We start from the raw sequence: 27,967 nt of genomic DNA, 5'->3' as shown, positions 1-27,967 counted from the left end.
CTCAAACAAACTATAGTCATTGATTATTGTAACACGATCTTCTTTTCTTTTCTCTGTTCTCTTTTCCTCGCTCTCTTCTCCTATTCTCCTGTTTCCTCTGCCATCATGATCTTTCTTTACCATTTGCGGAGCCAAGTTCGAAAGCTGGACCCATCCGGCGCGGATTCAGGGGTAACTAGTAAATACGATACGCGTAATATACTTTACACATGTATCCGCGCTTGACGTTACAGCCACAAAATCTCCGTTTTATCTCCTATTTATTTCTCCGCACGTCTGACACGGTACGGTACGCAATGCGCGCGTGCACAGGAAGGCGATGATTACGGATTTCCACCATACAGGTCTGTTTTCGTTCGATACAGACGTGAAGCTGGGACATAATTTCGCCAAGACACGCAGCGTTTACTGTCTGCCCCGACGGTTCGAGATGCCTCAAATCAGCACAGTGATAAACTGTGCTGGATATATGGCCCTCCGGTTAAAGACTTCGACCGTGGAATTTGGAAGCACCCCGGATTTCATCGAAAAAGGATCTAAGCGCCCCATCCGAGGAATATGATAGCTTGTCAAGATGCGCTGTTGGAAGCAAATCAAATCAAATCTTTGTTTTGTATGCTTGTCAAGCAAACAAGCTTCCGTGTTTAGTTTGTTTTGAAACGAGTTTTTTTGGAGGGCGGGGAGCAGTTTTCGGCCAGATACCGATGCTGGCTGGCATCCGTCTGGACAACGACATGGTGCATATATTTTCAACCATCTGCCCGACGGTGATAACATTTGCATACTTGTCAAACCGCTTTCCCCCTTGACTAACCCTTCCATCACCAAATGTGCGTTGGTTAATCTGGTGGTTTTTAAGATAAGGGCAAAACACCAAAAAAAAATGGGACCAAAAATTGGAACCAGGTTCATCACCGCCTGAACCAGAAGCAACGAGAGTCGAGCAAATGGTTGAAAAACCCCAGCTCCAAGCCGAATGTCTGAATGCTCTTGAGGTATTGGTTTAATCGTACTTGTCAGGCCATATCCCCAATCTCTAGCCTCATGTTGAGCTGGGTGATCGCTGGGTCTAGATGGAGAATGAGGGTTCGTGGCTAAAAAGCTGGGACCAACTTCTTCAAACATGACGTATTTCGGTTCAATAGAGATATTGATGAGAGATAAAAACATTCCCATAACTGGTACGTGGGAAGAGCGTATCCATGGATAGGCGGTGGGTGCCTTCACAGCCTGACATCATATTTAGAGTATGAGCACTTACCCAGCTGCTGATCGCAGGGCTTATGAATATCTTCAAGCTCTCTTCAGAATAAATGCTCCTCTAAGGCATTCAATTTAGAATCTGTTACAATTGAAACTCAATGTACACTCTGTAGTTTTTTGATCGAAAGAGTATACATATACAAAAGAAAACCCGTTTCTTGAGGCATATGTCATCTTTATCCGCCGTCAAAATCATGTTCAACCTTTGTAAAGCCACATTCAAGTCATCCAGCACCAAAGACGGTTGTCTTTTTGCAAGCGGTCATTAGCAATGTCCGGTGGTGCCTCTTGTTTTTTACGTGCATTTTACTTGCATAAATCTAAACTTTAAGCATCACCCTTAAAAGAGTTCTACACACCTGAAATGTGCCTCCTTCGTTAATCTAGGTATGATGAATGTCTACTTTCCGATGAGGTGAGAGTGGCTCAAAACTCTCTAGAGTCCACTGCGGGAGTGGAGTAGATATCATGAAGGTGCTTGTCAGTAAACTCCACGGCATAATGATTATGGGCTTCCAGCTATATTATCAATAATATCATGAGAGTATCTTTCCTATTCGCGTGTATTTCTTCTATACGTAACATTATCATCAGTAGGTGGTAGGAGTGTTCAGCCATGTGCAAAACTCTTTGCACATTACCAGGAACTCACAACTAAAATCTCAAATACTGAAGCGCAATAAACTCTAAATTTTGTGCCAAAGGAACAGAGTATAGGAGTTAGATCAAGGCGCTAAACCCATCTCCATATCCTTTGGAGGGTCAAGTCAAGCGGTGGCAGATTTATCATCATATACATATCTGGTGTTCCCAAGCATTCGTTTGGAGAACGGTAAATCCCAACCAAATATTGAGATCTCTTTATAGTTGATTCAAGTGTTGGTTGTATTTGATCCCTTTTGAGCTGGTTCACCATTGCCGCCACGCTGAAGGGGTTTCCCGCCGAAAGTTGAAACACGTTTCAGATCTTCCATGTGGTGGAGAACATGCTGTGATTTCTGGGGTGAGCCGATCCACTCACCATTTCTCGTCATGAAAGATGGGAGAGGTAATTGTGGATCTGCATACAAAAAAGGTTGCAATGGAGGATGTTAAACTGCTCTTTGATGGTGAGAAAAGGGGGAAATGAAGACAAAATACAAAAAAAGTATCATGAAACCACGAAGCTTCATTATCATTTATCATTAAATGGTATATCCCAGAGAAAGTCTGGCAACAATCAACTGAAGAGGAAAATGCCCCAAAAAATATGAAAGAGAAAAAAAAGAAATGCGGAAAAGTGTAGTAAAAGGATAAAGGACAGAATACTATCCTTCATCCGTCGATGATTTCCCATTTTTGTTCCGCGAAAACAAGCTCACAAGCCAATTGAGTCCGCTCTGCCTTGAAAGTGCCGGGGAGTGATATCTGGGTGGGAACAAATAACGATGCTCGAATATTCCAGCATGCGTGGTTGCTGTACATTATATACACGACTCTGCAATATGAAGGGATCCTCCATCAAGAGCAGCTTCCCGCGCTCCCTCGTCGGCCATCGAGAAGATGATGGGCGAATGTACTATACGAGATAAGGGAAAGAAAGGCTTCAGTCACTGAACTTGAAGGGAAAAAGGAGAGAATGAGAGAGCTAAGACGCATCTATCTATATATACAGTAACATCCAGCATCTCTCGCCGCCGCCCTAGGGGCGAGCGGGGATAGTGAGTTTTCACGCGGGCTTTGATATACCTAGCGTACCACCTACAACCAGTGGCTGGATTCTAATATCAAGATATCTCATCATCGTCATTATCATTTATTGGATATGTATTCTATGTATTTCTATTTGCTAGACATGTTATTCATATATTCCCGAAAAATAAGTGAAGTGCCTCGCATCAATCTTCCACCAGTACTGTCAGATTTGATCATGACAGGAAGGGGAAACAACTTGAACAATCAAAACACTCTCCTCAGAATTAACCACTGATCACTTGTTATCCGATCTAGGGATATCAACGCCCTGACTCAGCCACCTCCAACCTCCATACCCCTCTTCACCCTCAACCCGTCCCAAATCATACATTCCCCATTCCCAGGACAAACCTTCTCCCTCACCAGTCCTTTGAACTTCACCCCATCAGGCGCAGACACATACTTACGCTGTCCAAACAGGACTATCTGCCCCTCCGCATCATCGGGAAGTTGTTCGTCACCCCACCTTCCGTCGAAGTACAGATAGTTCGTGGGCGTGCTTGCATCGTACGGTTTGAACTTCTCCGTGGCGTTGTTGTAGCTGTATGCATACATGCTCAGGATCGGGTCCCATAGGACGCCTTTGTCCGTTTCGTCTTCAAGGAGGCCGCCTGGTAGGTTGAAACCTGGGATCGTGTGGTCGTGGGTCCTAGGGTTTGTTAGATTTATTTTCTATTTTTTCTATTTTTTCTATTTTTTTTTAATTCATTTTATTCAGTTTATCTCAAAAGACAATCCCTCCGACTTTGCATACATACGCGCACACACAAAAAGAGATATGAAGAGAGATTTCCCGGGTCTCAGGGAACCTGGATGTCCTATCGCTTGGCGTATCTTGGCCTCAATCTGCAGGAGTAAGGGAATGAAACTTACCCAGGAGTTGCATAGACAGCATGCGATCCATTCGCGCTATATCCGACTGGACGAAGACCCTGCTTCTCCGTAGCTTGATAGGTGAATGCCTCACCGCCCGCATGCTGGCTATACCAGACAGCCTGTGGCTCGCCATTTTCGAAACGAATCATGTTGTGTTCCCTATGAAACACAATTTTGTATCAGGCACGTCATTCCCCCCGATTCTGTTCAAAAAAAAAAAAAAAAAAAAAAATACAAGAGGTTCGTCCAGCCATCTAGAAAAAGAAAATTGCTTACCAGTCCCCGACATGATTGCCGAATTGGATTCCGATGACCGTGTTTCCTTGGTTATACCTAATGCTATCGTCAATTGACAAATTCCCACAAGCCTTTCTGTCTAGACGACGAAAGAGGAAATGAAAACTTGAAAGTTTACCCGTAATAATAAAAATAAAAAGCATCAACCATCTTTCCATCGCCATGGTCTCTCACAACGATGATGGACGAGACAGCGTCTACAGTCTTTCCAGCCTTGTCAGGTCTGGTGCCACTGAACCACTCCGGAAGTGCTCTGATACCCTCGTTCGTGGTAAGGAAGACATCCTTGCCGCCCAGGCTATTCAGCGAATCAAGATTGTCGAGCGTCAGGGGCGAAGGTACATCAGCGACAGGTGTATAGTTGACTGTGGGCTTTGAGTTTTCAAGTAACGTCGCAAAAGCGGAGGGCATGTATTGGTCTTCGCTGTGCAGGTAGATAATGGGGCCTACATGGTGATAGGTTTAGCACGATACTTTGGTTAGAAGAAATGAATGGGATGTCCACTGTCATTTTCTTTCTGGCGGCATTTTCATTTATTGAATGCAAGACCCATACAAATCAACGGCGCAATAAGGTATAAAAAAAAACCGAAAAAGACCAACCATATTTAAGAACGAAGTCCGGGATACCGTCGTATTGCGCTAGGCAAGTCGCATCGACCAACAGGACGAATCTGAGACACTGAATCAGGAGCGATGCCACCAACATCGAGAGAGTTCGATGCGAGATCCACATCTTGCCAACCCTTTCCAGGTAGCTTATTGAGTCGGCGGGAAAGTTATTCTTTGAGGACCTTTTGCTCAATCGTTTTCCTTTCTTCTTCTCCAACCTATGGTAATCTCGCGATCTGTTCCAAGACGTCTCTCTCACTCTCTCCACTCTGGGGAAAAAAAATGTAGGACGTGTGCAACAGATAGCAGCGCCTTAATGCCAGGTTCTGTAGTTGTACATCAAGTATCTTAACTTGAACTCGTATTGTGCTGATATCAACTGTAGATGTAGAGGAACGCCAGCAACGATAATGGAGGGAGTTATCTCAGGTATCCAATATACCTAGTAACGAGGGCGAAGTGGAATGTACCACATTATATCGGGTTTGCCATTGCTCATTGCTCGGGCGATGGCACGGGATAGGGTCATCCTCACCCCATCCAAGCAAGTCCTATGCCACACCCTGTAGAGCATTCCCATGGTGACCATTTATGTACTGCTCCTGTACCTCGCTGCGCTGGGGATCAAATACCAACTGGTTGACTAAAACGCCGAACGGAAAACCGTTTTGCTGCTAACTATCAGAACTATCGGACTTTCAAGGGCCTCTATAGCAGCCGGGGGATATCAATAACGAGTCCGCCACCCTCAAGCTACCGATCTATATGGCATATCATAGAGACATAAGGTCTCCCAAGAAAAAAACATATAGATATTTTCATAGCAGGCATTGTATTTTTCATTTCTCTCCATATGACAATAACAACAATAACAGTCACTCACCACCACACAAACCACACCCATTTGACTTGGCCAATCCCATGGCCTCCCCTGAACAACTCAAAATTTGGAAGAACAAGCAACCCAGACCAAACTGGAAAGGGTCAAGTCGAGTCAGCAGCTTTGAGCTACCACCCAGTGAAGCTTGCAGCAGAAGTTTTGGAAGTTGGAAGAAGGATGATGGGTGGCTAAACCTTATCGCCAGCTCATGGCGCCATAGAATTAAATCCCGGATGTAAAGTATAATTTAATTGCTTCGATTTTCTCGGCAATTATATGCATCCACGTAATAGCAATAGTAATAATAATTAAGTAAAAATACATAACTCAACAAGACAACATATCTACGTTGGCTGAAATCCGCCATATGGCTGTGATGTAGTGCGTGTCGTGATCGAGGAGACCCAACTGTCAAATCATGTTCCTTGTTGAGTTGATACTAGACGCAGACCAGATATATACTATTAAGGACCCTCCTGTTTTTTTTATCCTCCACAATTCGGTAAATCTGCAGCAGAAACAAGAGATCGTCACCACCAGGCATAGTCCAGCTAACATACAGAGTACTCTAGCTGCATACACTTATGCAATGGTGGATATATTATATCATGCATGAACTACGCGCATGATGTGCGGACCGTATCTTGTGCATCCCCGTATCAGAAACCGTTCTACACTAGATAGATACATATATGCAAAAACTAATATGGGGAATAAAGCGAGGGAGAGCCCGGGGTTTGGGGAAGCGGGGTTGCGCGCCGCGCGGAAGCTGAGATATGAAGTTCAAAAGCCACCCGCGAAAGGCAGAAAACAAGCATCAGCGGCTAACACCTGTTGTCATATTGAGGCAAGTTAGCCATTATGTGCAATGTACAGTACATATACCTTGTCCATGTGGCACTCCAACAGAGCGGGGAGAGGGGAAAGCTGGATATCAAGAGAGGTTGGAGGGCCATGCATATCATATCATCGCTTAAGAAAGAAGCAAAATACGTCCAGGTACATGTACCACCTATGTTATTCATAGACATGTGTAGGTAGGTACGTACGTAACCAAGTCAAGATGTATAAAAGAAAACAACCCGGTGGAGCCGGCGGCTGATCCAAACGCACAGTTGAGCTGGAGATGAATTCGAAGTTTCAATAGATATGATAACGCCATGCCATGTCTTACCGTGCCATGCTATGCCATGTTATGCCATGTAACAAAAACCGCGAGCGAAAATAAAAAAAAAAACGATCTTGCCAAATCTCTCAGCTGAGAGTTTTCCAGCATCCGCTGCCGGATGTAGCTGGGAGTATGATCATATGAGAAAAAAAGAATGGGTACCATCACACAGCAGCAGAACGACGGACCTTGTCGTAGTTTATGTATGTATGTATGGATGTAGTGCCATATTCATCTAGGGCCCCTCCATGATCCGTATGTCAAGCAAAACCTGCTGCGTAGTGTGTTACCACCTGCACATTTGTGTCTTGTGTTCACAGCCGTGGAGGCGTTTTTCCATATTTTTTTTGCATGAAGATCATCTCGGGAACCCGCATGTCCCATACATGAGCTGACAATGATAATGAAACAAAGAGGTTTGCATAATTTATGGCCCCCCAAAGAAAACAAAATACGATCAACCACCTCACTGAGGAGCTTAATAACTGGTACAGTGATGGCGCCATTTTTTCCCGGAACTGGGTGGATAAACAAACAATAACCGTGAAAGCCAAGCTAACCTGACCATTACATCATTCGTCCTGAAAGGAAAAAATTGTCGAAAAGTTGCCCATGCCTCCTTCTTCTTCGTCTTCTTCAGGGCCCTTGCTTCTCTCGCATGAGCTTGAACACGCGCAGGTCCAGGGGTATACGCTCGCCCATCCATGTGGCTCGTTGTGTATGGTTTCGCTCCTCCTCCCGCTCATCCCCCGTATTGGGATGGATCAGGGCGCTCAGCGGGCCACGGTTTATGATAAGCCACGGGACAAAAGCCCCAAATTGCGCTGGAGTAAAAAGGTTGACTTCGAACATCGCGACTGTATGAGGTCCAATGGGCCGGTCGAAGAAGGAATAGATGCGAAGTTCGGGAACTATGCCGGCGGATGTGTTCGTGAGTATTGCGCAGTTAAGTTCAATAAAAGTAAGAAAGTGGGGATGATTGATTGAATTGATTCTCGAAATGGAGATATCATATGCTACCGTTGCAGTTCACATCCGGCATGCATTTATCCTCTCAGGTCTATTTCATCTTCGGGATGGAAATCGAGAACAAAGATAGGTAACGCAATGGCTGGAGGAAAGGCTTGTGGATTACATTCATGACGTATCCGTTGCCAAAGCGCTTTGGCAAAGTTGACCTGGTCTGGGTTGTTCTGTTTTATGTGTTATTTTGCACTGAATTCGATGCATGTCGTTGTGTCAAGGACGACGTCGTGTGGAAAAATACGTAACATCCAAACATCGAGCATGCAAAGGCAACAGCAGAGGCAGCAGCAGCAGACCAACCTGGTAGTGGTAGATGTGAATATCGAAGCCACCCCGATGGCCTTTCTCCAGTGGGTCTGGGAATTCCTCGTATGCCTTGCTCAGGATCCCATGCTGCGGGTTCCTGAACGACTTCCCATCTTCATTGCGTTCCCTAGCCCAATATCGAAGCATCAGAAAAACGAACTGTGATGCTGCGGTTGCCAGATGCTTTTGCTGTCCTACACATACTCTGGAAGAGGGGGAAGGTTTTCATAGCCCTCAAGCGGCGAAGGGTAGAAAAAGGCAAACTGGTCTGTCATTATAAATAATAGCCGATAAAGTGAACAGGATTAGAGATTGGCGACTAGAGAGATTGGCTATTATGCTTGGTTTTGGGCGGATGGAGCGCACGGAAGGTAGCTGGGAGAGGTGGTTGGACTGTGCGGTGTCTCAGCCTATTGCAGGCTCATGAACGGGAGAAGTTTGGGTTGTTAAGGTTGTTTTAGCTGCGCCTGGTCGGGAATCCGGAAGCGCTGATGGGGAGTTTAGGTAGTGTCACTGCCGAGCTGGGCGGATTCGGGGCTATATTAACCAATTCTTAATTTTTCAACGCTCGATACGTTTGGGTGGTGTTATGCGGGATTGCGGTTTGGCGGCACGGGGCATTGTCGCATCCGCTGAGGCTCAGGCTGACCAATCCGAAACCGAGGGACCCGATCACAGCCAGATCAAATCGAGGCTCAAGCACCGTTTTGAATCCGCAACCATTACTCCCTGTGCCTTTACTACTGTGAAATATTTGAGGATGTATGATTGCCTCTCATAATACGAGTAAGTGGAGGATTGTGGGTCTTGCGAGAAAGTGAGTCAGTGGATGTCTGCGCTATGAAAGTGGCTCTAGGAGTATGAATTGATTCTCGTCATTGTCCTCGTCTGCACCTGTCAAGGTCTTTTCTTTCTCCATAGGAAGATCTGAACAGTCTGTTATCATTTGTTTAGCCATTGCCTAGGAGGCCAAAAAGCCTCCTGGGCACCTGTGGGCCGTGGAAGGCGATAATAATATTATGCAAAGACGAAGATTAGCGCAATGTGGGTGGTCCGGATTCATCCAACACGAAGCTAAACTGCTTAGTGGCTTCCAAGCAAGCTCCCCAAGACAAGTACAAGGGAAAAAAAAAAAAGGAAAGAAGAACAGCAAAAGCACCACGCCATGATCTCAAGGGCCCCAATGCCCCCAAAGCCTGCCACGGCTCCCTTGGCAACCCGGCACCTCTGTGCGTGCCTTACAAGGGCTCGCTGCTCCCTTGGGGCCCTTGACTGGGCTGGTCGAGTTCCATGCAATAAGAATGATATGCAGGAGGTTTCGCTGGCCAGTCAAATCAGAAGAAATCAACTTGAACATTTCTGTTCTAGACCGTCTCCCCGCTTTTCCGACGTGGGAATCACTTGTTACGGCTTGACATCCTCAATGTCCAACAGAGTCCCAGTTTTTAGTTCTTCCACATCATACACACCCTTCTCCGTCCGCGTTCGTTATTCTCGATGCAACTCCTCTGTCTTGTCTTTTACAGGCCCGCTCTATTTCCTCTTGGGTCCGCATCTGGCAGATGAGACTCGGAACCCTTCCCTTAGGTCAGTTGTCAGTATATTAGTGCTGTTATATCCTCGCACAATTCGATTAATCACATCCACAGCCCTGCTCCGTGCTGCAGTTTTTCAGTGCTGGGTAGCCTTGTGTTACGAAGGGCAGAAAAAAGAAATTTGAAGGAAAAATAATGAAAAAGTAAGAAAAAAAGAAAAGAAAAAGAAAAAAGTAAATAAGGGAACAAAAAAGCAGAAAAATAAAGAAGGTGAACTCCGTCCTCTCCAAAGGTCGCGCGATCAATCCCGTCAACAGCAATTTGCCAGCACAAAATCTGCCCTTTGCCGCGCATTTCGGAGACCTGGCTGAGGGTTGGGTCTGTTTTTTCTCTGACTTGTCCATGCTACATCCCTACCCGACCCGACCTGACTTCAATCAATTCCTTTGAAGCGAGAGCGGTTTTCCCAATGGCCATCGGGCTGCAATTCAGCGACCAAACGTGATGGAAGGCTAGACCCTGCGAGATCCCGTCTTGTATTCCAGAAGCTCACTGTGTGAAAGAATACTCTCTGCCTGTACGTGCGCATCTTCATCGACAAGGTGGGCTTACTTGCGATGATCTCTCCCTCTCCCTTTTCTTTGGTATTATTATTATTATTATTATTTTTTTTTTCGTTCTATATTCCTAAACCCGTTTCCTCCCACTTGTTCCACTATATCTTCTTCCTTTTGATTTCCCCTCCCTTCTCCATTTCTGAACGAGGGGGAAATAAAGAAGGAAAAAGAAAAGAAGGAAGGAAGCGAAAAAGAAAGAAAAAAAAAACTATCCATCTTCATAGTCTTTTGTTCTCTGCGAACGGCATCGTGGGCAGTATCCAGGCTTGGTGTTTGGTTGATATCGCGACCGCAGTTTAGCTGAATGAAAAAACGTTGAATAACAGTGCGAAAAATCTAGGCTCCTTGGGTTTTGAATCAGCCCACTGTCCGAAATAAAACAATAATACAGCTAGTTGCCTGAAAACTCGCTGCCTCGCGATGCACAATTCATATACCTTTCTTCTCCCGACCTAAATCAGTTTCTTGCATATTCCGTTCTCGCACCCTCCGGAAGCATTGGTACGATAAACACGTCAATGCTTATAATCAACAACGTTCTATGGGTTTTCACTTAGAAGCAACTTGCCTTCAATAAAATATATTTCTGGCTCCTTTATAATGACTATTTGTCGAACCCTGACACTGTTCGCCGAATTTTCACCTTAATCCTTCAGAATATGGCACGAAAAGATCGGGACAATATGGCTCTATCGGTCATGGTGGAGGCCAATTTGTTTACTGCGATGAAGGCCACCTCTTTTAGCACGTATCCCGGGGACACTTTGGCACACGTTTTGGCAGCACGTCTTGATCGAGTTCAACCTCAGGGCCCCAAAGGACAATGGTCCCCTGTTAGGGTCATTTCTGATTCCGATGATGAACCCGACCAGAGCGGCGATCATCAATGCTGGACCTTAACTACAGATCATACAATATATCCCAATAACCCAGAATGGTTTGACGAATGTGAGCAGTGCCGTTTTTCCGCATTTGCTTTGTTTACTCCTTCCGTGGAGGGGAAGACGACGCGGTTGACATGTTTTCATGACGTTCATGGTCGAAATACGTTTTTTGCTGACACATACCCAGACGTAACTCAATCCATTAAAATCATCTCCCCGACATACTTCATTCACGGGCCAGGGTGGGAAGCTGATTTCCAACGGGTATTCTCACAAAGATCAGAGCACTATAACCCTATCGTGCGGTACGGAATCATGTACACTGAGTACAATCCTAGTACGAGTCTCAATGTACACATAGGAAACGGCACAAATCCCAACGCGGGTTTTCCTTTTCACACCATCCGCAACCTTGCCATGATTTTACTGGTATACGAGCCTGAAGTGGACAGAATGCTCCGCCTGCATACCTTCCCTGCTCATCAAAACAACCCCGTAAGTCATAATTTCCTCCCTCATCGATGACCATTTTTCATACTTTATAGATTAACACAAGATGATAGAAGCGATGGTTAACGCCCCTTAAAAGCCCACACTTTCTCCCTCCAAATCTCCCCCATTCATGTCCTTCTGACATGTTAGCTTCTCATCTCCTGAACACATGCCCCGATATGCGGTCGCTCGTTAATGCAATGAACCCAAGTCTTCCTGAATTTCGTCAACCGAACAGCCACTTTTACTTCAAATACGATTTCTCTTCGCTCCTAGATCCTACGGAAGAGCCAAGCTCAGCCACAAATCAGCCCAATGGGTATCCTGCTCCTCCACAGCCAGCACAGTCGAAACAAAAAACGATCCAATTCCGCCTTCCAAGCAACTTGGTGGTAGATCCTGAGATATTAATACATTGGGTTAGATTACTCGGGAGCCTGGTGGAATTTGCGAGCGAAGTACACCTTGATACACTGAACGAAACCCTAGGAGTTACTGTCCCGGATGCTGAGACTATTGGCAACCAAGGAGGCACGGTAATAGGTACAAGGCCACCAGAATTTGCCTCTCCTCAACCTCTAGGATCGTTATTGCGCCTCTTTACAGCTATGGAACAAGCACAAATTCCGTTGGATTCCGACACCGCACGCTTCTGGTACCGACGGAGGACGAGAGCGTGAAAACCCGGCGTTTATTGTTGTTATCTAATGACATCCTCTATGAATTATCGCAGCGGTCATCTGACAGGAGACGGATCACAGGAGGATATTAGCTAAAATTTTGAGAGATGACATACGGAAGGATTGTCAATCCTTCCTCATGAGTCATGACTTAAATAATCACGATGAATGGGCGAACAACTCGAATTTGGACATTGAATCTCTAAACTCTCACCTAAGATTTTTTTTTCCAACTATCGTAAACGTTGGAAGAACTCTACGCCCTCACCCCGTTGTTTGAACCTTACTTTCGAACACATGGTATCCAACTGGTGGATCGTAAATGATAAATTCCTTGAGTCCATACCTACCTAGACGTCCACTATTCGATTGAAGATTGCACTGGTTGGGTATTTGGAACAGTTTACGAAGTTACATCCGATGATTTCCCCGCCCTCCTTTCGAAATCTGTCTATTTTTATATCCCTCTCTTGCTCTAAGCAACAGACTGAAAAATGCAATGACCTTACAAGAGGGACCGATGGAACGCACGAAATTAAACTCCCGGAGACGGAGAGAATATATATCTCGGGTACGCGGGTATTTATCAGGATAAGGATGGTGATAAAAAAAATCGTTGGCCTCTGCCACCGAACGGATAGAATGCGCTTCAAGAACTAGATGATTTTCCTGTTCCCTAGGGTGTGTGTTGGTGTCTTTATGCTTTTTTTCTCTCTATAATCACCATGTCTTGACATTTTTGTTTCTGCTCCATTGCCTGGCCTTTCCTTTCTCTCCTGTTCCCTTTCGCCCCAAGTTATGTTTAATACTTTTTATACCCCAGCGCAATCCTGCGCAATCCTGCGTACCTCCCACTAAACCCCCTTTCCAGCAGCATTTCCTGTTTGTGTCCCAAAATTTAATTTCCATTATATTTTCCTTATCAAGTTTTACCCGGTTTCACCTTTCTACCCCGTATACAACAATGAAAAAAGAATATATTACATGTATTTTGTGTCTTTTCCCACTCCCAATCCCATCCCCTCAATTTCTAGAGAGATATCCACGAAAATGAACACCAAGAAGTTAAACGCACAAATAGTACCGCATATACAATTATCTGCATATACACACCCGCACACGCACCCATCCACATCCATATCCACATACATACATAGCCTAATACATTAACTTTTAATAATACAAACGTGATTGAGCCAACTTAATCCATCAATCTCTTACATCCAGAGGAGGAGCGCACCCATCATCAACGTTTCCCTCCCATTTGTCACACTCATCTCCAATCCCTTGTGCGCTCTCCCATTCTAGCTATACTGCCAGAATCAGCTCTTTGCATATACATCCCTCCAGCCGAGTCCAGCTACACTCTGTGCATTAATATGGGTAAAAAGCGGAAAGATGGTACTATGGGGCTTGGGGGTGAGCGATAGTGCTTGCGACTACGTACATGTACGAAATGCGGCACCTAAAGAGCGCATAGCAACGGCCAGAAATATAAAACATGATATACATGGCCTTGATCAGGGTGGCATTCGTTTGTTATTCTTGTTTGGTCCGTCTGAAGTTGTTTTACACAACGTTAGAATAACAGCTGCAGCCACATACGACAGATGGCCTAATCTACTTGCGAGGGACTGATGTCATGGACAGCTTTGGTGGTTTGTTGTCAAAATGGAGAAAGTGGAGAAGACGCCCCATTTGGGATGATTGATGATTATGTGAGAGGTGAGTTATGTGGTCTATTATAGTGAATTCATGCGATAAGATATGGAGGGAGCCCATGAGGGATGGTAGAGGTGACGGGACAAAAGTGCGCCAGCCCTGGGGAAGGGGACACACGGTGGGTGGAGTGGTTTATTGAGTCAAACGAACGAGATGCATGGAGACTAAAGGTCGGACATACATCTCGTACGACCGAAACAACCTGGGGATGATATATCCAGGTATCCAGGTAAGTCTGTGCCGTATATAACTCATGCGAATAGCATCTATCAGCAATTCATGTAACCACGGCTGCAAGTGCAATAATGAGGATGATATACGAAGACAGGGTGGACAAAGCTAGCAATATGATGACAACATCCAAAAAGAAATAAAAAACAACAATATGCCAAAGTTATGGCTATGGCCAAATCCGCTCTTCCACCAGTTAAAACGCCCGATAGTCGTTTCGCAGAATTGCAAAAACTACCACTCAGGCCTAACATCAACGCGCCCGTCATCCGTCAAAACTTTCCCACGATCCCACTCCCTCTTTTCTCCCTGTTTCACCCACCTCACATCCTCCACATCCCTATCCCTATCGCGGCCAATATCTCTGTGCCCCACGCCATTGGCACCACCATCCAACCCCACAAACGCCCTATTACTAGCCCATTTCTCAATAATCCCTTCATCAAACCCAGCTTCACGAAGCCGATCTGCACCCTTCCGCCTCCACAAAGCACGATCCCGCAACGCCTCAAGAGCCATGTCCCAGTCATCGTCCTCTGCCCTCGCCAGGCCAGCCACCGGCCTTCGTCGGATGTGATTTTTGGGGTTGGTCGTGTTACCATAGCCATCCCCATCGTCGTCATCTGGTTGGACATCGAGGAGCGGGTCGTAACCAGATGCGAAGTGGGCATCGATGTTGCTTTTGTTCTTATACGCACCTCTACCACGAGACCGGAGCGGTGGAGCTTCGTTTTCAGCAGGGGGTGGAAGTGGGCCAATGAGGCTTTCTAGAGGATCTGAATCTGAACCTGGATCTGAATCTGATGGGTCTATGGTATCAAGCTTTCGCGACGGAGATACGGAGTCGGGACCGCCGTGGTGCGTTGAAGTTTGACGATGTGTTGGAGACTTTCCCCCATTTGCAGCAGGTAGTTTGTCTCGCAATGGAGTAGCTGTACAGTCTGTGCCGGTTCGGGGATGTTCATCATGTGATTCATTTAGATCTTTGAGCCTCCCTTTTCGGGAATTGGAGTGTTCAAGTGAGTAACGTCGAGGTCGTGGTGGAGAGCCTGACTCACAGTGACGGCGCCTTCTACCGTGAGAGCGACGTTCACGAGAATTATCACTTGCCCTGTGCTTTTCTGGGGAATGAGCATGTTCTGCATGCCGCCGGCTACTGGTGGAATTCGGTGGGGCCGGTTATCCTCCCTCTTATGGTGTCTCGATTTCGACGACGTGCGTCTCCCGGGCTTATCATCATCATCGCTGTTCTCATCGTATCGCCTTCCCCTCATTCTCTGATCGCTTCTCTTTTCCCTCCCTCGTTCTCTCTCCCGGTCACGCGAAGTATGTCGATTCCCCTCATCTTTTCCATTTTGTCTTTTAGAGCAATCTTCACGTTCATATTTTTGGTCTAAGGTAGCTTCAACCCTTCGTCGCTTCGCCGCATTCACGTTATGCAGATCGCGCTCCTGCTTCGAGCCAGACGAACGCCCATTCTCATGTCGCAATGCCCTCATTCTCCCACGGGCCTCTTCCTCCTCCTTTTTTTTAAGACTCGCATTATGGATGTCCGTTTCTCGAAGTATATTCTTCAAAAATCGAGTATTTGGTTTTGGGACTCGCGCGGACGGCCTAGAGTCAACGGACATTCCACGCCAGTCAGACAATGACACAGATCTGTATAAAGTAGTTTAAAACAAAAAACACACATACCTTTTTAGTGGGGCAAAAGCACTCATTCCTATAGCAGAATATCGTAGGGAACTATCACGCGCATCCTTCGCAAGGAGTTGGGCCACATATTCGTCATCGTTGAGGTCCGGGGCTTTCACGGAGCCCGCCTCCTTCGATTTAGACATTATGTCAACGGGCACGCCATGTATGAGAGAAGAAGCTCGAGTGCGAAGATATATATCGCCTGTGCCGTCCCATGAGGGATGTAGGGAGAAATCGAGTCAGACAGAGCCTTGCCTTCAGTCATGTATGCGGAGTTGGTTCATGCCGACGGGCGGATGCAAACAGGACAAACATCTATGTTTAAATGCCTCCGAGTCGAGGGGCACTTGCTGATAACGGGAGCTGCCGCGGAATAATTTGATTGCGAGTTGTTACTTTCGCCCGCAGGAACCTCCCATTGCCTGATCCTTCACGGCATTGATGAGGTAAAAATCGCTTCGCTCTATATATTACTTATTTGTTTTCGGAAACGACTCGAGATAGCATGGCTTCCGCCTCTCCCTCGGAAGCGCTGGCCGCGCTCAAGCAAATAGCGCCCGACACTCACCTCTCAATTGTCAAAATCAGCGAACCCATCTCTACTACAACAGACACAGCCAGTTCAACACAGTCGCCATCCAATCGGCGTTCGGACGTATCAACAGATGCGTTTTACAATCCCACGCCCTCGTCATTAGAAGAGGATCTAACCCATTACAAGGTGCGTGGGTACCCCCACTCGGCATTTTGGCATGTGCAATTGAAGCCAAAGTAACCCCACAATCTGACTGAGTATATTATATACCGTGGAATTTAGGAACTTTTCTCGAAACTCCGCTTCTCATACATCGAGCAAGTCACGAAGGAAAAATTTCTGCGCTCTATTGTCGGTGACCCGCCTCTCGTTGTTGGCCATCATGAAAATATTGAGCTCGAGGCGGAGTTGGCGAAAGTGAAGGAAGAGCTACAACGGCGGAAGGAAGAAGTTAGACTAATGATTGAGGAGATGGAGAAAATGGGGAGGGCGCTGGCTACGCGTAAAGCAACACTTTCCTTCGTCAGCATTGATTGTTTCGTAAAGCTCTTTTATTGACGCCTCCTTTCTCCCGATTTTAGGATATAAGAAAGTCCAGCTCCAGATGACACAGTTATCAGATCTCCCCGCCTCAATAGAAGCCCTCGAAACCACGATATCTACGCTACGCGAAGCGGCATCCCATGGCCCACACGCGTACCAGTCTGGCTCTGCTCTGTCTTCTTCTCAGACACTATCGTTACCAGCCACTCTTGAACTCATTGCGGAGCGGGAAGTGGAATTAGCTGCCCTAGACCGTCAACTGGCCTCGGTCAACTCGTCACTGCCACGGAGTACAAGGGAAGCTGACGCGATGGAGAGAGAATTGGCGAGACTGGAAAAGAAGAAGATTGAGAGTGTGGCACAGGCTAAGGAAGCTCAGAGAAAGAAGCAGGAAGGTGAGAGTGATGGGCTGGAAGAAATGGGAAGGTGGTATAGAGGCGCGGAGAAGGGCTTGAAAGATTTAGTGGGAGTTGAGGGATAAGTGTGAAGCAGAATTTATTTTATTTTTGGGTGGTTATTCTCACAAAGTTTGAATGGCGTTATGGGCTGTTAATTTGAGCAGAGCAACTGCTAAATTTATTAAATCAGGAGTCATTGAATTCATATTTCACGTTAAATGGTTGAAAGGCTAGCTTTTTTGTATTGCCGTCAAATAATTTTGCAACTCGTCTAAGATCATACATCAGGGTATGCCAGATAGCAAAAAGCTCCTCCCTTTCATAATCAACTTCGCGCACACATCTACTCCTCGTCCTCTTCCTCCTCTTCTTCATCTCCCTTCTCACCAGCCTTGTTCTTCTTTCTGCGGACACGGCCATGGCGTCCGCCACCGAACGGCGAGGTAAGAGCAAAATCAATGTGCTTCTGAGAGTCGAGACGGACGACAAAAGAAGGGACATTGACAATTTGCTTTCCAACACTGTAAAACGTTAAAAAGCGTCGGTCAGAGCGCGAACCACAATACCATGGATGGGGTTGAATGGAGTAGACTCCATGATTCTACACATACCGGATGTGGCGCTGCTTGATGAGGACACGAGCGTGATGGATAGACTTTGCCAAACCGAGCTGGTACACCTGGGTCTGGAGACGGCGCTCCAAGAAATCCTCGACCTTGAGAGCCAAGACGTAATCGAGCTTCATGCGGGACTCGTCGAGCACACCAACACGGACAAGACGGCGAATCAAGGCGTTACCCTCGAACAGGCGCTTAGGATCTTTCTCGTCAAGAGTGAGGAGCTCACTATATACCAGGCAAACCCGTATTAGCAGTGGTTCCTAATGCGATATAATAATCTTTGCTGAAGTGTCTGAGTGAGGTTCTCCATACCGAGCAGCACGTCGAATCTTGGACAAGGTAAGCTGAACACGCCAGACTTCGCGCTTGTTGCGGAGGCCATATTTGCCAATAATTTCCAATTCGGAGTCACTAGCGAGGGAATCATGTTAGGATATCTGACACAACGACATAAGCAGAGACAAGCTACTGCTCAGTGGCCTGAGGATACTAACAGACGTGCCGACTCGTATGCTACACAGAAAGAAAACACAATAGTCAGTATACTGATATATCTTCAAGGATAGTTAGCCAGTACATACGACGACGAGGGACCTTGTAGGTCTTGGAGTAGGAGCGCCTAAAAACATTTTAACAATTAGAGAATCGCCCATTTTATCCCGCACGAGTTAAGTATTCCAAAACTCACGGAGCCATGATTGACGATACGGCTGCACGATCCGGTTTGTCGAGGTTAGTAGAGAGGGGATTGTCGTTGTCGTTGTCGAGTTGAAAACGAGAGGAGCAAAAGAATGATGCTTGAATATTTGATGCTGAATGGAGCTCGCTTAGACATTGCGTGGGCGATTACTTGTTTTGGTCAGAATTAGGGTTGAACCCGCACACGGTCCGGCTAAGCGAAAAAACCAACCACCCCCCCAACGACGACAAGCTTCACTTCAGTCGGTCAGTAGGAAGCAATCTCGACATCGACAATCGCCATCGCCATCTGACTACCTCATATCCGTCAAGATGGGTCACTCTCACGGTCTGAGATCTGGCACTCGGGTATGTTGTGTTCTTTTCCATTGCTCCATTCGCAATCGATGCGTTTCTGACATGAGAATTTGATATTTTGTAGTATGCCTTCTCCCGCGACTACAAGAAGCACGGCGTTATCCCTCTTTCCACTTATATGAGAGTTTACCGGTATGGAATGATATACTCTTGTCGGGTTTAGATTTGAGAGATTTGGATCTGACTCCAGGTATAGGGTTGGTGACATCGTGGATATCAAAGTCAACGGAGCAGTTCAACAGGGGTCAGTACCAATTACGTCCTAAACCTCGAATCGTGGCCGATTGCTGCGTAGTCGATCGCTGTTATGAAGAGGCCCTTTGTCTACTCATAAAACTCTCGGCGCTGATACATTTGGTGGTACATCTTATAGTATGCCATTCAAGGTCTACCACGGCAAGACCGGTGTTGTCTACAACGTGACAAAGTCCGCCGTTGGCGTCATCATCTACAAGCGCGTCGGAAACAGATATATGGAGAAGCGCGTCAACGTCCGCATCGAGCATGTTTCCCACTCCCGATCCAGAGAAGAGTTCCTCCGGCGAGTCAAGGAGAACGCTGTCAAAAGACGGAAGGCCAAGGAGGAGGGTATCCACATCCATCTAAAGAGACAACCAATCGGACCCCGGGAGGCAAGAACAGTAAGCACTGAGGGGAATATGCCAGAGACAATTACACCTGTTGCATACGAGACGACTATCTAAAAAAAAAACAAAAATCAATTATCCGTGTTGTATGGGTTTGGGATCCTGTTTTTTGCCCTTTTATGACTACTTTTCCTACTACATGTCACAGTGAAATAGCGCATTGCACTGGGCGGCGTGGAGGAGCGCGGGCTCTACATACGATATACGACGATATCAATCAGCGCAACAATAGATGCCGGGCATATTAGGAAATTAATTTTTCTTTTTTTTTTGTCAATCAATGGAGCTATTCGTACTTCCTCAGATTTCACTTCTTCGGCAGGGAGGGGCATTTCGTTATCTTACCATGATGTGCCGTGGCCAACTTTGGTATCTGGATTTTGCGATTCCGTTCATTCGCGACTGATACTAGTAGCATTCAGGGGTGACTTCACTCACGTTCATCCAATCCACAAACAAGTAAAGTGGATCTCCTATAGCCTCGAGTCATGAAACCCTACAGGCCAACATGTTTAGATGATAATTCCACAAGATACGTTGTATAGCAACCGGGTTTTCCACACTTCCCCGCTGTCTCCCATCGGAATCTGACACCAGATGACAAGGATCTTATTTCTCACTTGAGCTTCTCGGAATAATGAAATTCCGATATAGAGTGCAACATAACGGTATGTGCGGTACACTAGTCCGTGATAGGAAATTTACAACATAACTGGAATAGTCACGTGCAAGGAACCTGATCGGGGCGGCGTAACCAATAGAGCGGCCCAATAGAGAACGAGTGTAATAAAAAAACTCAGGTCGATAACGATGATCAATGGAAGCATTTCACTGATATTGAGAGAACATTCTCCCTACCATGATAACGCAGGAGTTTTCGTATTTCTAATTTCTTTTTTATTTCTTGTGTCCTTTTCTGTTTTCTTCACGGTGTCCTCGATGCAAATCATTTGATTTGTGAGCGATAATTCCGAACCTCCCCTCACCATGTACTCCTCACATTCCCAGGATCCTACGAGGCGCGCTCGCATTGAAAATGAGAAGCAAGGTTCGCGACAGTCTATAATGATACAGCAGGGGGAAACTGATGATGTGGGAGTTTCTCCTCGACCAACGGAAAAGCCGGATGCGAGATCTTGGGCTCACTTCGTGGCCGGAGGGTATGTGAATATCAGACTCCGTTTTAGTAAATACTCAGATTATTTTAATGTCAATATCGAAAATGGAAGTTGTTAACCCAACCCTAAATAGGATCGGCGGGATGACTGCGGCTACTGTTACCAGTCCACTCGATGTCCTAAGAACGCGTCTTCAATCAGACTTCTACCAAGCCCAACTCCGTGCGCTACGCCACGCACACCCCCTACCTCAATCAACATCCATCCTAACCCTCCCCCGGAGCGCTCTACTACATTTCACGGAAACTCTTCAAATGCTTAGGTCGATTCATGTCCATGAGGGATGGCGAGGCTTGTTCAAAGGCCTAGGACCCAACTTAGTAGGCGTAGTCCCAGCGAGGGCGATCAGCTTCTATGCCTACGGAAATGGCAAACGTCTATTAAACGAGTATTTCGAGTATGACCCGGCCACTTCGCCGGTGGGTATTCACTTGACAGCCGCGGCGATGGCTGGTATTGCGACAGGAACAGCCACAAATCCAATCTGGCTAGTTAAGACGCGGCTGCAACTCGACAAGGCCAATGCTTCCAACGTACCTGGCAGAGGGCGCCAGTACAAAAACAGCTGGGACTGCATCAAACAGACTGTGCGCCACGAAGGAATTCGAGGGCTCTATCGTGGACTTTCCGCATCGTATCTCGGAGTCACCGAGAGCACGGTCCAGTGGGTGATGTATGAGCAGATGAAAAGGATACTCGCTGCAAGGGAGGCGCGCTTGCTTGCTGATCCGACGCATGTACCGAGTTTGGTCGATGATGTTGAGGTCTGGGTAGGGAAACTGTTTGCCGCGGGTTTCGCTAAGTTCTTCGCTGCTGCCGCCACGTATCCTCACGAAGTTGTACGCACCAGGCTGCGGTTGGCTCCCACGGTATCAGTTTCGGGGGGCAAGGCGCAGATGAAGTATACCGGGTTGGTCCAGTGCTTCCGGCTGATCTTCAAAGAGGAGGGCATTGCAGGCCTGTATGGGGGTTTAACGCCTCACCTACTACGAGTTGTACCGAGCGCTGCTATCATGTTTGGAATGTGAGTTTTGGGCAACCACCCACTTTCGCTGCATTGCAGTTTGCTCTTTTTGTTCTTCCAAGTCCCAAGCCCATCTGTTTCATTTTCTGCTAACATTCTCACCCAAACCTTAGGTATGAAGTGCTCCTGCGGCTCTTTGGTGCCACAGCATGAATACTCTCCAATTCAATACCCACCCACTCGTCGTCAGATCTGCAGTCTTTCTCTCGCAAAACTGCTTCGATAATACCTCATCCAAACGGGCAGCATGTCAATACCTCCTCTTTAATCATTTTTCACCGCCATCCAAATCCCCACTTAGTGTGTTTGCATTTCTCCAAGGCGCTTAGGGTTTATAATAGACATATAAAGAATCCTCCAGTAAGTAATGGTTTACTGTGCTGAGAGGCTAGATTTTCAAGGGAACCATAGCCCGTGGATCCTGATCTTTTATGCTTTTTTTTACCTTTGGGGAATCTTCCCTTTTTTTCGTCCTACTTGGATAAAGTGTGTATTTTTGTTCTGTATTTTTGTGTTATCATTTTCGCTTGAAAGCAACGGGGCCGGATGGGGTTTAAATACTCATTCTAGATGCAATCTTTTGTATTATTTATGGGAAGGGTTGTTGGGGCGTTCTTTTGGGAATTGGGTGGTTTATCCTATAGTTATTGGTGTTTTCTTTCTTGTTGCTTCTCTTTCTTTTTTTCTCCTGTACAACTTGTCCCCTCTATTTCAAGCCGCGAGGGCCCAACCGCTCCAACCTGATGTACGATACATGACACTTGTAGCTATGTAGCCACGCATTTATTTCATTCACATCGCATTCAACGCACAGTACCTTAATTAAATCCCTCAGAAGGCCCGCCTCGATACCTATGCGAACATTCCCCTCCCTCGAAGGGCCGAGCATGATCTGCGCCTTTCCATCATCCCTTTTTTATTCGTCCAATGGTCAGGCTACTGTGCCAGCTGTCAAGGCAAGCGCCACATTATGGCGCCAACCACTCCTGGATCGGAGGAATGAAATTGCTAGCGCTGCGTTTGCTTTGCATGGGATAAGTGGAGGCTCTTGACACAAAAAATACACTATCACAGGACAGTACTAGTCTGGCCAACAGTGAGCTATCATCTTTTCGGGTTTATCCATCTATCACTGACGAGTTTGAAAACCGTTCTGTCAAGATCGAGTACACGGTTCAGCTCGACATTGTTTCCAGCTTGACGCAAGTGCCTTTAACGTCGTCTAGTTACTGGATCTACACCCGTCTGCAATTTCTAAAATGCGCAGATAGCTATATTGTCAGTGCAGGCACTAGCAAATTGCTCCCAGAGTCACAGCCAGATCTCGCGTTGATTATCTTGGAAGGGGATGTTTCATCCCTCTGTTCGGCTCAGAAAAGAAATGAAAATTTAGAGAGGGCGGTAAATCTTTTCTGTCGCCGTTTTCCTGCATCTGATCAAACACGTGATACACAAAGAATCTGTTGCCCTCTACTACCTGCATGGCGCTGGTGTGAGAGAGCTCCCAGTGGCCTAACGGAATCAATATATACAGCATGGGTCAATAATTTTCCCTTCCATCAACACCGCCAGCATATGTTTTCTCCTGCTTCCCATCTTGTAAATTTTGAACATTTATCAGTTACAGTCCACCTTACTTCAGATAGCCGAGCCACCTAACATTGCGATCAGAGCAAAAATCGATCTTGATGCCAGAATCTGTCACTGATGGTCAAAGAAATCCTTGAAACTTTTCACATTATCAGTCGACACTATGTACCTCGTTTCCGAGTCTGCCAGACTACATTCCGCACTATGTCTGCGGGTCGCTCGCTGGCCTGCTACTCCCCCTTATCGTGTGAGTTTGCTACTACTGAAAACATGCAGTTCAGCGGTGTTAATCTGATACAGCACTGAGTCCGGACCATGAGTTTTTTCGTTATACGCGTGACCGATTCATTCAAAATGAAGCTCATGAAATGGCGCAGCGATACATCCACTTTGACGTTAAAGAGTTAGCCCATGTTGGGGCGGCGGCTGTTGGTGCCAAATCTTGCCTCAACATCGAGAAGTACCTTGATGGCATGTACAATAAAGCTTTCCTACTTACTCTGGACAATGGCATGCAAGCCGTGGCAAAGATTCCTAATCCTAATGCTGGCCTTCCTCACCTTACTACTGCCAGTGAAGTAGCGACAATGGAATTTGTATGTACCTATGCTTCACACCAACTATTGAGTCCCTGTTGATTTATTGTTGATAGGTGCGCAGCGTATGCAAAACTCCTGTTCCCCAAGTATATTCATGGAACTCGAGGCCAAATTCTGTAGGCGCGGAATATATCATTATGGAGAAGGTTCCCGGCGTGCCGCTAGATTCAGTCTGGCCTCGCATGGAAATCGGAGACCGCCTTGAAGTAGTAAAAACTATTGCTCGGTACCAAGAAGAGTGGATGTCTATTTCATTTGATCACTTTGGTGGCCTGTACTTTACGCAAGACCTTGATGGAATTAGGCATCAAAATATGTCTTACGAAAAAGGAGGGGTCACACTATTGGATGAGAGATTTGCCATTGGGCCATCCACGGGCAGGGAGAGAGTTGATCATGGGAGGAGTACTGTTCAATTTGACCGTGGACCATGTAAGTCCCTCCATTATGAGTTGTGACACCCTCAGACTAAGAGAACATAGGGTCGACAGTGGTAGAGTACCTTACAGCAATAGGCCGTCAAGAGATCACCTGTGTGAAAGCGCTCCCGAATTTACCCAAATCACCAATTGCGTTGTATGGTCCAGGGACGTACCGGCCCACAAGGGCAAGGAAACTCAAAGCTCTAGAGCTCTATCTCACCATGATCAAATATCTCTGTCCAGTTGACCGATCTATAACATCATCATGTCTCTGGCACGATGATCTTCACGGCGAAAACATCTTTGTGGACCCTAAATCCCCTACAGAAATCGTCGGAATCATTGACTGGCAATCCACTGAGTTAGCTCCGTTATTTCATCATGCACGCCAGCCTCACCTTCTGGATTACGACGGCCCCCAACTTCATGGTCTCGAAAGGCCTAAGTTGCCCGAGGATTTACTCAAGCTGAACATTGAAGCTCAAAAGGAAGCCAAAGCTCTATATAACAAGCAAGCCTTATCTTCATTATACAGAACATTTGTCTATAAAAGAAACCCACGGCTACACCGCGTGCTAGAATACAGAGAAAGTCCTAACTTTGACCTCCTACTCCTTGCTCGAAATTTACTGATCGATGGCGAAGCGATCTACCTTGCTCGGATTGTTGAATTAGAGGGCACATGGGCTGACCCTCCTGGCGTTGTGACCTCAGAACGCAAAGATTGTCCGTACCCGTTCTACTTTTCTGATGAAGAAAAAGCAGAGATTAAAAGAGATATGAATGGATCATTACTTGGTATGCAAGCAATGCAGTGCATCAAGGACAGCCTTGGAGATTTGTTTCCGGAGCAAGGCATTGTGAGGCCAGAGCAGTATGAGGAGGCCAAGGATGCTCTATGTCAGGCCAAGGAATTCATCATACGAGAATTCGCCCGAAACAAAAATGAAGAGAAGGCATGGGAGGAAGAGTGGCCATTCAGCAGTTGATGCGAAGATTATATCTCTTTGGGATCAAGATAGTTGGTTGGATGAGCGGACAAATGTGATCTCTAAGCTGCTGATGTAGAGGCTCGTTAACTCTTGGTTCATTCCCGTTTTACTGGGATCGAGATCTCTCATGTTTGGTGCTGCCAGGATACTATCTGAATGGTGAATGCCTGTTTTTGGTGGCAAGGCGTAAGATGCGATTGGTTGGGCTGGCCAGGCCTTGAAGTGTCAATGGAGCAGTCGGGATGATAGGTGGGAAGTGAGGGCATGCAGTGAATGCACTTTGACCATCGTGAGGGGTTGCGCTGTGAGGTACATTGAAGGGGTGCTCTCCAGACGTCAGTCCTGGTTGTCCATTCATCATCCATCCACCTATGAAACCCCATTCTTGGTAAGTGAGACGGTGCTCCCGATATACTTCGCGTGCTAAGAACCGTCGTGATTGCCTCACAGTACACCAGCAGAGAATATCAAACCTATTAAATCATTGCCGTCCGACAGTATGAGCCCTCAAGTAGCTAACTCCCTTAAACGGATCCGGAACTGGGTGTTTGCCGCCCCTTCCCGGGTGACCAAGATTGCGACAGGAGAGGGCATTGCCGGCACCCGAGCGGCCCCTACGCAAAGCGGCAATAATGACACCAGCATCGGCGGCCGTCTTGACCATGGAGAGACCTACGAGAAGGATGGAAAGCGATAAAAGCGATATAAATTCCAGATAATAAAAACGCCGATAATCCAACTCTGAGATAATTTGCAAACCAAGACAGCCACCGGGTTTGGGCCCAGGCGGACCTGGAAATAGGCGCGACACCCGACAAAGAAGCCGTGGAAAAACTATTCGATGATATGCAGTCGGGCCTTGAGCGCCCTTAGTATGGCAGCTAGGGATGCAAGTGTGCGCCCTGCCAATGTGATTCTGGGTTGCTGTTCTTTCCTTGTGTTTTACCGTGTGATGGTTCATGGCGAAATCGCAACTCATCGGATTATACACATAAACAGTCTTGCTTGTAAGGTTTTCTGTAATTCCATTCTCTACAAAGGTCTTGTCAAAATTATCCATCTTACGCAGTGTCTTTCCAACGCCAATCCAGCTCCACCAGTTCAACTGACCACACTTGTCGAGGTGAAATGACCTGGTCCTTATGGGGCATATACTTGAACTGAGTGTTCAAAAAAGCCGAACAGGGTTCGAATTTTCGGTCAGAAAAATTGTAGGAGGATAACGTTGTTGTGTTGTTATTACCTGGCTAAACGAGAGCAGCACAATAACAGGTTGAGTGGCACGTGCCTAGGGTAGCCATAGTAATGCCTATCAAGGTTAGCGTCATGGGTTGATCCTATTGAAATATTGAATATTTAACTATGGGCCGGATGTATACCCTGTATTGTTCTCCATCTAACGCTGCGTAGATTCGTTTTCGAATCTTTTCTCTCCCAAGGCCTTCAGATAGCGTCCTTTCATCACTACATGATGGTGATTGAGATCCCATAGGTTCTTTCATTCCACTTTTCGTTCATGCGCCTTACAAGATTTATTTCCAGGCACGGAGATCTTCATGCATGCAATATCCGCCCATCTCGCCTTCTTCCAATAATAATACCCACAAGTCAACCATGGTGCGTCCATAAGCGAAAAGGAAGAAAAAATGAAAGTTTTTTTTTCTTTTTGCAGTGGTGACGTAGCAAGTAGCCAACCAATTGTGGCCGAAAAGAAGAGCAACTCGCGTGTCACAGCACTCAATGCAGACGATAGATGGTCGGTTAATCTCCTCATGAAGGGGGAAAAATTTTTCTTCTTTTTCTTTTTGTTCGAACAGCCAGTGAGTAAGCGCCAGCCGCTCGAAACATGCATTGCATGGTGCGGTAACATTGAAAGCAGGAAGACGATGATTTTCCATAACAAAAAAAAAAAAAATGAATTTTTTGTCTTCCGGTGAGTTCTGCTAACTATTCCGCAGGACTTTACGCGTGGTGATCAACCAAGGCGTATTTTTTATGTTTCCGTTCTCAAAGCTGGAGGCGCTTCAAGGAAATACAACAAGCGTGTGAGAAGTGGTCTACACTGGCCGGAAAAGAACAAAAAAAAAAAAAGAAAAAAAAATCTGCGAGGACGAGTTGTTGATACTGATGCTGCCTTGCATAACCTTTCGGAGTCGACGTTTTTTACCAAAACGTGTGGACTTCTCAAGCAGCTACGGGGCACTCATTTATCTCTCATTCAAACCAGAGCCCAGAAGAAACCATATTTTTACATGGTTTACTTTTGAAATATCCCGAGGCGACCAATGGGTTAACCTCCTCTCTTTTTTCCCCTTTTGTCAGAGAGAAACCAAATAATTTAA

General features: G+C 46.3%; 12 protein-coding genes across 12 annotated transcripts; 7 read left to right on the top strand and 5 right to left on the bottom strand.

Moving 5' to 3' along the window:
• Nucleotides 1-622: 622 nt before the first annotated feature.
• Nucleotides 623-1,763, bottom strand: HCBG_04452 (uncharacterized protein; the record flags this gene model as incomplete). The annotated part of the gene is made up of 4 exons (XM_045431501.1): nucleotides 623-844; nucleotides 916-1,230; nucleotides 1,262-1,321; nucleotides 1,668-1,763. The coding sequence occupies 4 exons, from the start codon at nucleotides 1,761-1,763 to the stop codon at nucleotides 623-625; spliced, it is 693 nt and encodes a 230-aa protein (XP_045288054.1).
• Nucleotides 1,764-3,270: 1,507 nt separating this feature from the next.
• On the bottom strand, nucleotides 3,271-4,906 carry HCBG_04451 (uncharacterized protein; the record flags this gene model as incomplete). Its single annotated transcript, XM_045431500.1, has 5 exons — nucleotides 3,271-3,646; nucleotides 3,871-4,032; nucleotides 4,150-4,206; nucleotides 4,289-4,616; nucleotides 4,774-4,906. 5 exons carry the CDS (start codon nucleotides 4,904-4,906, stop codon nucleotides 3,271-3,273), a joined length of 1,056 nt encoding a protein of 351 aa, XP_045288053.1.
• A 797-nt stretch (nucleotides 4,907-5,703) lies between these two features.
• HCBG_04450 (uncharacterized protein) lies at nucleotides 5,704-6,518 on the top strand (the record flags this gene model as incomplete). Its single annotated transcript, XM_045431499.1, has 3 exons — nucleotides 5,704-5,897; nucleotides 6,235-6,254; nucleotides 6,382-6,518. The coding sequence occupies 3 exons, from the start codon at nucleotides 5,704-5,706 to the stop codon at nucleotides 6,516-6,518; spliced, it is 351 nt and encodes a 116-aa protein (XP_045288052.1).
• Nucleotides 6,519-6,972: 454 nt separating this feature from the next.
• On the bottom strand, nucleotides 6,973-8,480 carry HCBG_04449 (uncharacterized protein; the record flags this gene model as incomplete). The annotated part of the gene is made up of 2 exons (XM_045431498.1): nucleotides 6,973-8,023; nucleotides 8,157-8,480. The coding sequence occupies 2 exons, from the start codon at nucleotides 8,307-8,309 to the stop codon at nucleotides 7,877-7,879; spliced, it is 300 nt and encodes a 99-aa protein (XP_045288051.1).
• A 1,673-nt stretch (nucleotides 8,481-10,153) lies between these two features.
• Nucleotides 10,154-12,370, top strand: HCBG_04448 (uncharacterized protein; the record flags this gene model as incomplete). The annotated part of the gene is made up of 4 exons (XM_045431497.1): nucleotides 10,154-10,274; nucleotides 10,655-11,262; nucleotides 11,386-11,693; nucleotides 11,762-12,370. 3 exons carry the CDS (start codon nucleotides 10,974-10,976, stop codon nucleotides 12,368-12,370), a joined length of 1,206 nt encoding a protein of 401 aa, XP_045288050.1.
• Nucleotides 12,371-14,557: 2,187 nt separating this feature from the next.
• On the bottom strand, nucleotides 14,558-16,164 carry HCBG_04447 (uncharacterized protein; the record flags this gene model as incomplete). Its single annotated transcript, XM_045431496.1, has 3 exons — nucleotides 14,558-15,318; nucleotides 15,378-15,937; nucleotides 16,019-16,164. 3 exons carry the CDS (start codon nucleotides 16,162-16,164, stop codon nucleotides 14,558-14,560), a joined length of 1,467 nt encoding a protein of 488 aa, XP_045288049.1.
• Nucleotides 16,165-16,526: 362 nt separating this feature from the next.
• Nucleotides 16,527-17,725, top strand: HCBG_04446 (uncharacterized protein; the record flags this gene model as incomplete). The annotated part of the gene is made up of 3 exons (XM_045431495.1): nucleotides 16,527-16,742; nucleotides 16,839-17,058; nucleotides 17,138-17,725. 3 exons carry the CDS (start codon nucleotides 16,527-16,529, stop codon nucleotides 17,578-17,580), a joined length of 879 nt encoding a protein of 292 aa, XP_045288048.1.
• On the bottom strand, nucleotides 17,180-18,882 carry HCBG_04445 (40S ribosomal protein S9; the record flags this gene model as incomplete). Its single annotated transcript, XM_045431494.1, has 6 exons — nucleotides 17,180-18,018; nucleotides 18,109-18,342; nucleotides 18,430-18,528; nucleotides 18,612-18,630; nucleotides 18,699-18,736; nucleotides 18,806-18,882. The coding sequence occupies 6 exons, from the start codon at nucleotides 18,811-18,813 to the stop codon at nucleotides 17,841-17,843; spliced, it is 576 nt and encodes a 191-aa protein (XP_045288047.1).
• A 186-nt stretch (nucleotides 18,883-19,068) lies between these two features.
• Nucleotides 19,069-20,272, top strand: HCBG_04444 (ribosomal protein Srp1; the record flags this gene model as incomplete). Its single annotated transcript, XM_045431493.1, has 4 exons — nucleotides 19,069-19,164; nucleotides 19,238-19,305; nucleotides 19,370-19,417; nucleotides 19,547-20,272. 4 exons carry the CDS (start codon nucleotides 19,129-19,131, stop codon nucleotides 19,875-19,877), a joined length of 483 nt encoding a protein of 160 aa, XP_045288046.1.
• Nucleotides 20,273-20,628: 356 nt separating this feature from the next.
• Nucleotides 20,629-22,686, top strand: HCBG_04443 (mitochondrial carrier protein; the record flags this gene model as incomplete). The annotated part of the gene is made up of 3 exons (XM_045431492.1): nucleotides 20,629-20,980; nucleotides 21,072-22,022; nucleotides 22,136-22,686. 3 exons carry the CDS (start codon nucleotides 20,808-20,810, stop codon nucleotides 22,173-22,175), a joined length of 1,164 nt encoding a protein of 387 aa, XP_045288045.1.
• A 1,130-nt stretch (nucleotides 22,687-23,816) lies between these two features.
• HCBG_04442 (phosphotransferase enzyme family protein) lies at nucleotides 23,817-25,622 on the top strand (the record flags this gene model as incomplete). The annotated part of the gene is made up of 4 exons (XM_045431491.1): nucleotides 23,817-23,859; nucleotides 23,913-24,208; nucleotides 24,265-24,643; nucleotides 24,694-25,622. The coding sequence occupies 4 exons, from the start codon at nucleotides 23,817-23,819 to the stop codon at nucleotides 25,620-25,622; spliced, it is 1,647 nt and encodes a 548-aa protein (XP_045288044.1).
• A 374-nt stretch (nucleotides 25,623-25,996) lies between these two features.
• Nucleotides 25,997-26,322, top strand: HCBG_04441 (uncharacterized protein; the record flags this gene model as incomplete). Its single annotated transcript, XM_045431490.1, has 2 exons — nucleotides 25,997-26,013; nucleotides 26,076-26,322. The coding sequence occupies 2 exons, from the start codon at nucleotides 25,997-25,999 to the stop codon at nucleotides 26,320-26,322; spliced, it is 264 nt and encodes an 87-aa protein (XP_045288043.1).
• Between the last annotated feature and the right edge of the window lie 1,645 nt (nucleotides 26,323-27,967).

This window comes from Histoplasma capsulatum (assembly GCF_000150115.1).
Source record: "Histoplasma capsulatum G186AR genomic scaffold supercont2.5, whole genome shotgun sequence".
Classification (NCBI taxonomy): Eukaryota; Fungi; Ascomycota; class Eurotiomycetes; order Onygenales; family Ajellomycetaceae; genus Histoplasma; species Histoplasma capsulatum.
This window is presented reverse-complemented; position numbering and strand designations above follow the sequence as displayed.